Source organism: Thermobia domestica, chromosome 4 (genome assembly GCF_964235325.1).
Source record: "Thermobia domestica chromosome 4, izTheDome1.hap1.1, whole genome shotgun sequence".
Classification (NCBI taxonomy): domain Eukaryota; kingdom Metazoa; phylum Arthropoda; class Insecta; order Zygentoma; family Lepismatidae; genus Thermobia; species Thermobia domestica.
In genome coordinates, this window is record NC_137457.1 from 229,254,422 (window position 1) to 229,264,441 (window position 10,020).

Consider the following 10,020-nt stretch of genomic DNA (forward strand, 5'->3'; position numbering starts at 1 on the left):
TTACAAAAGGAATGATTGCCGTTAATAATGAACAATTGGTGTTACTTCAGAAAATTACATAATTCCTTGATGTAGTACATCAATACTTGGTAATCAATTATACTTGACACCAGACTAGAACATATCAACTTCAGTTTGTCTTATGAGGTTTGTACACGTTTGTTTTCTACCTCGGAGCAGTCGTGGCGATGAAAGATCAAACACAATATGTACTTTGTAACGAGACACACAAACTTATTACCTGTAGGTCATGTATTGCAACTCTTACATTATTGCATTATAATTTTCTTTGACCCAAATTGTGGCCACTATTATTTGAACCAGCCTATATAAAACCCTGGAAACATAACCAAGTGCATCATCGTTAGTTACAATCAAAGGCTTTAGAATGACAATTAGAAGAGGTTAATTACCTTTGGGATACAATAATTTAGGCTGAGACAATAAGTGATATTATGACCCTTGTGATAAGAATTGAACATGAGAGGATAGCTTGAAACTAACGACATCGATATGTATTTCCTTGCTCATGCTTTTATCTTATAATTACCTTTAGTTGACCTTTCATCACCCATTAGAACCAGTCAAGCAGTTGACATTTCAATATCCTTATGTCCATTTTTTTTTTTAAATAAAACTTAAGTACTCAATTGAAGGTATGATCAAATTCCACATCAAGGATACCTAATGATCAGTATCGTTATAATAGACCTTGCATTTATGTACCTTCGTTTGGTTTTGTACTTACAAAATCTTACAGGCTAATAATTAGGTTGTAATACATAAGAACCAAACCTTAAGGATCGAAATGCCACTGCTTGATTATGAATGGGTATTTAAGTTATACATTTAGTTAAGCATTTTACGATAATTACAATTACATCATACTGGTGAAGGGCGGTGTAATCTTACTTCACAATACTACCTTATGGAACTGAGTTATATATGAATCATGGCCTGGTAGGAATGATACTATTAGGCGAGTGATCTTCTTTACAGTTAACTTTGAAGTATTACATAAGTTGAATAGGTTGAAGTATTACTAAGTACCATATTGTGATACGCCCTTCGCAAGCAAGGCTATGTGAGTCATGCGATCAGTGGCCGCACAGGAAATTTCCATGCTTTGAATCACTAGACGCATAGATAATCATATAACCTTACTTATCTTATTGTTCGACTTCGAACCTCGTTAGTACCCTGAACGACACTGAGTTCAAGTTACTGTACAAGAGTTCGATGTTTGAGAGGAATGGTTAAAAGTTACATTGATCTACTGGTTATTTTCATGTGGAAATAATTTCTATATCAACACTTTACAGGTGTAGTGAGATGGAATCGATTAACGAGTTAATGGATTCCTCCTCTAACAATGGAAGTCCTAGTCTCAACATAATATATTTGTTTTTCTTTTTTTTTCTTTTTTTTTTTTAAGTTTAGGTTTACATGCAATTGTAATAATGAACCCAATAAGATGAGGATGATTAGGATTTATTTAGCAACCTGCATGATTAGGTTCTCACAGTATTGTTATTTTTATGAAGGCTGAGTAATACTAAATGGTGCATACGAGTGAATCAGCTTCGAACCCGTGCCCGAGACTGTTGATAACTAGGCGGCCACAGTCTATGATTAGTGTCTATTATTACTGATATACTATGTTTTTCATCAGTCAGCACTGTGGGAAGGGGTCGCCTGTAAGTCCGGGGTTCGGTTCCAAGGTGATTCTCTCGTATATTAAAAAAAAGAAGAAAAAAGAAAAAGAATCTAAAACAAGATTAGATTTCTGTTCTTGTGGCTTAAGCAAGCTAGCAGGAAAGTTGCTTTATTAAAGGAATACCTATCTTTGTTGTGCGGAAACAGTTCTTAGCACACAAGTTATTGTGGTTACAAACAGGATGTAGTGTTTCCGCTTCTTTGTCTGACTGCTACACAACAAGTGGACAAAATAGCCCTTTTTAAGATACTTATTTTTTAATATTGTAATATTAAAAATTACAATATACATCATAATCTAAAATTTACTTCTTTTATCTCTTAGAATACTAGCTTGAAAAACCGGATACCTACAATCATCGGTTATTATCCCTGATTTCTATGCATAGTGATATAATGGTTAGTGATGCATATATAGGAAGTTTCGGGTTCAATCCCGACGAACATAGCATGAGGCCCTCAGTGATGTAAACAAAAAGACAAATACATTATAATATTTCTAAAACGTTAGCCTCATAGTGTAACATGGTTTTACGGTTATAAAGAAATAAGATAATACCAGTAGATAGCGAGTCAATATAAACGTAATGACACATATACAATTCACTTAGTTACATGATTAATGAAGCGCGTACAATATATTGATGTATATTCGGTTTAGTTCATTGTCCTTCTGCTTCAGCATCGAGGCTATACAAGATGCGGAAAGGTAGTTATAAGTTGCATTCCAACCATTTAGGATTCCACTGATGGGTTTCTCTCCTGGATTTGACAGTCCGTAGAAGTAAAGACAACTGGGATATTTTGTTAAACAACTTGGGTATTGGACGTTTTTATTGAAAGTTCCTAAATATCAGTTCCTTTACGTATGGACTCTGATGAATATCAGAACACTGATGAAGAGAAATAGTCCTTGTCTAGTTCTTTTAAGGAGATGATATGATTGAAGATAATGAAAATGTTCACTTCCAGAGATTGGTTACTATGGGTCCATCACGGGTATTTTCACGGGGATGAGTTGACACTGCTACTTGTTGTCTTTATTATGAGTTCCTTAGTTATTAACCGAAGATACACAGTGAATAGAGTTACGGGACATTAGTTGTGGAGCATAGTTTTGTTGTCCCTTTTTTCAGAAATTTAGGGTTTTCGAATCCTTTTGTTTTGGGTAGGAACTATAAGTTGTGGCATAAAGGCGTTTAAGTTTAGAATATGTTGTTTTGGTGATCACAACAGCATTAAGGTTTGTACCTTTGACCATGCACTCGTCAGCTTTGGGCTTTTTAACGTTTGAAGTATGAGAATGTAGTAAACTTTATGAAAGTTCATCGCCGCTGATTCAGCTAACATCTGGTAAACTTCTTAACATTTCATGCCGTTTAACGTTTGAGTGTGGGAGCGTCATGTTGAATGGTCATAGTCTCTTATGAATGAGGATCTGCATCCATGGTTAGGCATTTGATGTGCACCAATCAGGTATGTGACTAGGCTGGACGGTGACAACCCTTTCTTCTCTGCTATACTGGAACAGTTGTAGAAACTCACTCGGCTTCTTAGACTTTGACTCTAGGCTCAACGGGTCATCTCGGGTCCTGGTACCTTCTGGGTCACACGGCAGTAATCAGGACAGCTCAATGAAATGGTCTCTGAAATGAGGCAACTTGTAACATGCGTATTGTCATTGGGCTTTAATTTGACACCAACAATGAGTACAGTAGAGAGGAGATGAAAAGACCCATGGGATGGTCACATTTTTTTTTTTTTTTTTTTTAATGACTGTGGTTATTACCACCAAGATTATATCGGATGATTCTTGGTTTTCTTTGTGTGAAAACTTATAGGGTATTAGGGTAGAAGTATACCCAGTGTGAAAGTTTGGGTTGGGTTAACCATCATCGGTGGGAATAGTATCACCGCAGGCCTGTGCTTTTCGAGTATTGAAGTATTATGTGTAATCAAAGGTGCAGTATGTTTGGTCAATGGAAATATAATCGAGGACTACTTCCGAGACTTAAATATTGTACGAGAGATAGGTGTGCATACCACACATTAATGCGAGGTTCTTAATGAAGTCATTTATGTTGAATCATAACGATGTTAGCAAGAGACGGGAATGACAGATAGAAGGTGTTCTGACCACACATCGTCTTACGGATGTCAATTTTACTTATCTTGAACAGTAAGGCATACTATGCAAAAGTTCCGCTTTCGGTTGGTTCAATTCGAAAGAAGTGTGCTGTCCGCACCGAATTTATGAAATGTTGGGTTACTTCAGTTCTCCTTTAAGAAATGTGAAGGAAAGGAGTGCATCACTTTCTATATTCCTACCGGTAAAAGATGCGCTGACCACTCACCGTTTAGTGAGGATCTGATTATTGTGTGTTTTCCTTTCGAACTTCATCTTAGGAAGAGAAGAAGAGGAAGAACGGTAAGTTCTCAGTCATCTAGCTATGGGAATTCTCAGTATTTAACGATCAATGAAATGGGTATGTTGGAGGAAACCCTTTTTTTTTTTTTTTTTTACTTGATATTCATGGCAGTCAAGGAAATGGTTCCACTTAAGTTAGTCGGCCTAGTTTCCATGTAGGCTGGCTGTTCCCATAAAGAAACGGATAGGGTCAGTATTTGTTTATTTACCCTTTAAATCGAGTCGGACAACGCAAAGAGGGAGAGGGACAAAATGTGCAACCCATTTATTAAGTGACGAAGATGGAATAGTGATTGCATTAGTTGTTCATGTAGCCTACTTCACTTAGGTGAGCCAGTATTACTTTCCACGGCTAATTTAACTGAGATCGCGAGGCCCAGTTTGAGCGACAATTCCAAACTCGAGTTGAGAAGTATTACTTCCGTAAGGATGGCAAAATAATGATTTACGCAGCTAGCAGCGAGCTTATCTGGTCTATGTGTGTAACAACACGTTTACTCATTACCATTTCCTGTGGTGGAAAGATTAGTTTGGGTTTCACAGAGGGGTACGGGGTAATGTCTAGGAACTTCCTGGGGCGGTTCCCTCTGCTTGTTAAAACTAAGGTTCGCAAGTAAGCGTCCTCATTTGGATGTTAACGCGGGGCTACAGTGACATTAATATCAGTTAAGTACCACTCTTTTTTTTTTTTAATTATTGCTTAGATCTTAGACTAATTACCTTTAGGTTATTGAAGTGTCTAATCATTCTTAATCATTGGAAACAAGCTTTTTTTTTTTTTTTTTAAATTAATGAAAGACAATACTGAACATATACTTCTGCATGAAACCAATCGTACTTATGAAGGAACATTTACTATTACAGAAATGAACTAGCAGTAATTTAAGATAATCTTATGAGCATACTATACGTCAAATACAAAAAATTACTTTTCTTAATAGTTGTAGAGCAAAAGTTGCCCAGAGAGGCAAAACAATGCATTCTATCATTATCAATCTATCATTTATCAATCTAGCAATCCTGATCTCTACAACAAAATAATATTTAATTTTTATAGAGAAAAAGAAAATAAATAGGTTATACTTATTACATAATTCCGGTAATTAGTTAGGTGAGCTTCCTTATCTGAGATCTATAGAACCTATTCCGGTATGGTTCACCTCGCTGTCCTTGCTGTGAAGGAGGTAATCTGCAAAGACACTTACTCCTAGGCAATTGCATATAACGTCTAGTACAAAAGTATCGATGAATACTTACCATCGCCACCAGTTTTTGTTTTCTTTACTTCTCTGTTTTTATATCTGTCTCGTTACGAAATCTGTTAGGGGTGATTAATTTAATTCAATTCCTAAAGTACTATGATTAGCATTAAAAATAGTATGAATCTGAGGTTCCGAATACTTTGGTACCGAGGCGCTATTATTGTTATTATTATTATTATGATTATTATTATTATTATTATTATTATTATTAATATTATTATTACTATTATTATTATTATTTTCAATTTAAATCGTCCGGTAATCACTTCTTCTAGTATGATTATTACAAATTGCTGCCAAAAAGCATAATTTCTGGTACATATGATTGGCCGAATTATTTCCTATAAGTTTCATGACTGTAAATTGCCAATTTTGTTAGAGCAATCGAAAAGTTACTTTATTACCAATTTAGTTAGGAGCTAGTGAAAAACAACTGAGTGTCTTCTGGCTTAACCAGATTAGAAAATTAAGACATAATGATTGCATGATGTGTTATCAATATTAGACGTTGATTCTCTGTGGTTATATTTTTCAGATTCCCCAGCGGGAGCTGGGTTCAATTCTCGGCGGAGTTCGACTGGCTGGAGACGATTGATTTATCCAGATTGTCTCTTTGATTCCTTTATGAAGTTATTATTATTACATTACTGCGCGGGGAGACATGAAGAAGCGTTGAGGTGAGTATTATTATTTTTCTTTATCGTGGCCATGATTCTTTTGTGTCGTGCAAAGCCGTGTCATGGCAAAGATTTCTAGTGACGTGTGAATTGAATTTCAATTTCACCAGTGAATCGTGATACTGTGGTGCTCTTTTTTTTTTTGTGTGTGTGTGTGTGCCCTGTGATTTTGTGGCAAAGAAAAGAAATAAAGTGCGGAATGATTATTATTTCTAAAATTCATCTAGGCCTATGGCCGGAGTCGAAGAAGGGACTCGTAGTACTGGCGGGAAGTGATTGGTGTTGTGCACCTATCCTTATGTCAAAGTAGTTGAACTATTTGTATTTATTGTAATGTTCATTGTGTGGTGGTTTATACCAATTATTTCGAATAAATTCGACCGGAAGAAGCCCTTATAAGTCTGTATGCAGTTAAAAACGAACAAGGCTCAGTATGAGTGCTAAAAAGTCCACTCATGTTTCTTTTCTTTTCTCATTTTTTTTTTTTTTTTTAAATGACGAATCACTGTGGTTGCATTCTAATGAGTACCCAGAAAAGAAGAGAATGCACGGTTTGTAGATGCAGTGGATGTAGTTAGGTTTGCCTTCTGTAATAAGGGAAGAGGGTGATTATTATCAATCATAACTAATGGTACCAAGGTTCGAACACCAGTGGCTTTCTTCTTCCCATACTGAAGGACGGACTTCACGGCACCTTGGTGTCATAATTAAGAACCTTCATGAAGTGAAATGAAACAGTGTTTATAAAGAGACTATACTTCAACTATCAGAGTTTACAGTCGACCGTATTTTAGTCTGTTCAGGCCTCGAAGGAGGCACCTCCGAAAACAACATTCACCGATTCCTAGTAATGGATGTTTGTGATCAGTGCGAACGATTTCGTAAAATAATAATACTTTGCGTGAATAGAAAGAATTAACAATTATCTTGCTTGATTAATAAGTTAAGCTTGGACTTTAGGCATAAGAGGAGGACCCAGTCGGGGGTCGAACCCAAGACTACCGGTGTACTAGTACCGGTGGGGTAGTGCATAACTAACATCTAAATTCAGGGATAATCACTTCGAACTCATTCCGTTACGTCCTATATTTATAATTCAAAACTTCGTATTATAGATTCCACCGCTACTAAACGAGACATAGAACAGTTACAATCGATGATTAGAAAGTTTTTCAGTTCGTATTACGAGACAACGGATGATTTGTCTCAGATCTTACTTCAACCCACAAGCTGTAGTGGAAGTACCAAGTATAATTTTGTGTTGAATAATTTTACATGAACTTAGAAACAATTGCGATAGGAGTGTCATGAAAAAAAAAAAATCCGTGCAGGGCCGGGGCCGCACTTGTGGGCCCTCTATTTTTTTTTTAACGTGCTATGAATTACTAGTTCGGTTGGTACAGTATCTGATGGGGGGGCAAGGTAGACATCCCCTCTATTAGCTTATTGAAGTTTTTGAAAGTTTAATACCTTTTTGTAGTAATGACTATTGACCTCGATAATATAGACTACGTCCTTGATTAGTTGTAATTAGTTCTTGTTACTTTGAGTTACTCCACGTCGTGAAAATATGTTAAACCTTACATGTGTTATTCTACTACTTAGGTGATATATTCCAGGGTGACTGCGCAACTCCAAAGGGACAGAAGTGGGCGGATGCCCCTTTTTGGTTTTAATTTCAAAAAGTTAAACAACACATTGGTGTATTTCGTGTCCCCCACATATACAAATTATTCAAAGCTTAAGTATCACCTATTATACCAAATTTCTCATTCAGTATCCACCCTTCTTTCATATTTGTACTCATAATCGTTACATATGGTCTAGTCTAATCTATATGCATTTATTGGATATGCATTACCGCTATACAACACATCTATCTGGTGTATGTCTATCATGTAGTATGTGACATAATTAATACAATAATAATAATTGTAACATGAACTTCCTGTGTTCGGTATTATTTGCATTATTATTATTATTATTATTATTATTTATATATTTATTTATTCGTTACAAGGCAATTACTAAGTGTGCATACACCTGCCTCACCTCGTGGAAAATAAAAATAATAATAAGAAAGAAAAGATATATTGGTCTAGTGTATGGATAAGATAATAATAACACAAAACGTCAAATGAACATGTATGAATATACGGCGAATATATGAAATAGACTAAGAACTAATACATATAGTAAACTTATCTTACGAACTAATATAATATAGTAAATGCTAACTAATAGATCGGTATATTGAATATAGAGCAAAAGAATAGTACAAACGTCATATGAATATATACGAATATGTTATGAATATATAAAATAGATTAAGAACTAATACAATATAGTAACTTTATCTTATGTACTAAGATAATATAATAAATGCATGAAGAATGATATACTGAGTACGTAGGAGGTTACAAGTTCTATTGACATTTTAATTTACGTATACAGGAAGTCTCAGAAGATTGATTGCTGGCTCCTTAGCTTATGCTTAATGAACAATAAAATAATAATTAGAGAAGTTACGCTTTAGAAGCTTATTTACATGAGCTAGGAATGGAATACAAGGAGGCCAGATCTCTCTCTCTTGTTTTTTTTTTTTTTTTTTTTTTTTTTTTTTTTTTTGTTAACTACGATAACATATAATGTCGGATATTCAGTATATACAATAGAAATAAAAAAAATAATATAAAATGTGGCTAGGCAAGCACTAAGCAGCATAAAGGAAGTTTAGAAGTTAAGGAATGTAGATCCGCATGATAGATTCAATCGGAGTACGACAAGCAACACATTGTTGTACAGCTAAGGCACAGGAGGTACATGTAGTGGCGTGATTACATGGACGAAATATAACCTGTATTTCTTGAGTGAAGCAAATCTTACACAGTGGGTGGAAGTTGCATTCAGGCAAACGGTCTGGGGGGTCATGAATTGAAGAGATAGTTTCATGACACGCGACAGGAATGTCCGCATCTGTAATCTTCGAGTGAGACGGCTGATTTTCCGCATCGTTGGGTAATGAGGTGGAAGACGACTTCGGTATCTGAGTAATAAATTCAGATCCCCTTTTAAGAGAAACGTAGGCACATTTGGGAGCATAACGAGTATGCTCAATCCACGGGTCGTCCTCTGGGAACCATTTATGGAGGCCTAGCCCGCAATAGTAGCAGATGACAGCGTCGCCTTTCTCAGTGTAAAAGAAACCTGCAGTACTTAATGCTTCCGGTGTTTGTTTAAGGCTCACAGGCCAAGACTTAAAAGAATCTAAACGTGATTGTTCGGTAACATATTGACGATGTACAGGGCCCTTCACAAGTACTTCATCGTTTGCGGACGATGAACGAAGGGGTAGGGGGTCCCGCTCAGAACGTGAATGTGGTCTCAGTTCGAGACATAGGCTTCCACACACGTCATGACCTGTTCTATGAGGGGTGGATCGAGGGATTAAGGGTACGTCTCCGACCTGGAACCCGCGGAGGAATGGACAATATGGCGCCCATCGCGTGTGTTCTTTGTGTGCAGTATCCCCTGGTTCAAACGAGCCAATCTCGATGTTACAGAAGATACATTTCACGTGGTCAGGTGCACTTAAGAAATAGAAGCCACTACGAGCCAAGGAGGCTGGCGTGATGAAAGGTACCGACCAGTTAGTAAAGGTGGACAAGCGAACTCGTTCTTCCCGTAGATCTTGCGTTGATGGAAAGGGCGTGTTTGTGCTTTGGTCGACATCCATGATCTGGAAAGATAGAGACAACGAAATTTTTGTGCTTGCTAGCTTATTTCATACGTAAGTGATACTGATCTATAACTATCCCGTAACACTTAAATAGTGCGGAGGGGTAGGGGGTGAGGTCCTGTGGCAATAGGGTTGTCTTCGTCGACGACGTCGAAGTAGGATATTTCTGCGCAATATAATTGCCGTCATAATACTAGC

At 36.6% G+C, this 10,020-nt stretch overlaps 1 protein-coding gene across 1 annotated transcript; it reads right to left on the reverse strand.

The window, feature by feature from the left end:
- Window positions 1–8,823: 8,823 nt before the first annotated feature.
- Window positions 8,824–9,819, reverse strand: LOC145683051 (death-associated inhibitor of apoptosis 1-like). The gene has a single exon (XM_081754410.1). The coding sequence runs from the start codon at window positions 9,817–9,819 to the stop codon at window positions 8,824–8,826; it is 996 nt and encodes a 331-aa protein (XP_081610536.1).
- Window positions 9,820–10,020: the final 201 nt, after the last annotated feature.

Coding starts and splice junctions, on each gene's coding strand:
- LOC145683051 (XM_081754410.1), bottom strand. CDS start 9,819: ATGGATGTCGACCAAAGCACAAACACGCCCTTTCCATCAACGCAAGAT.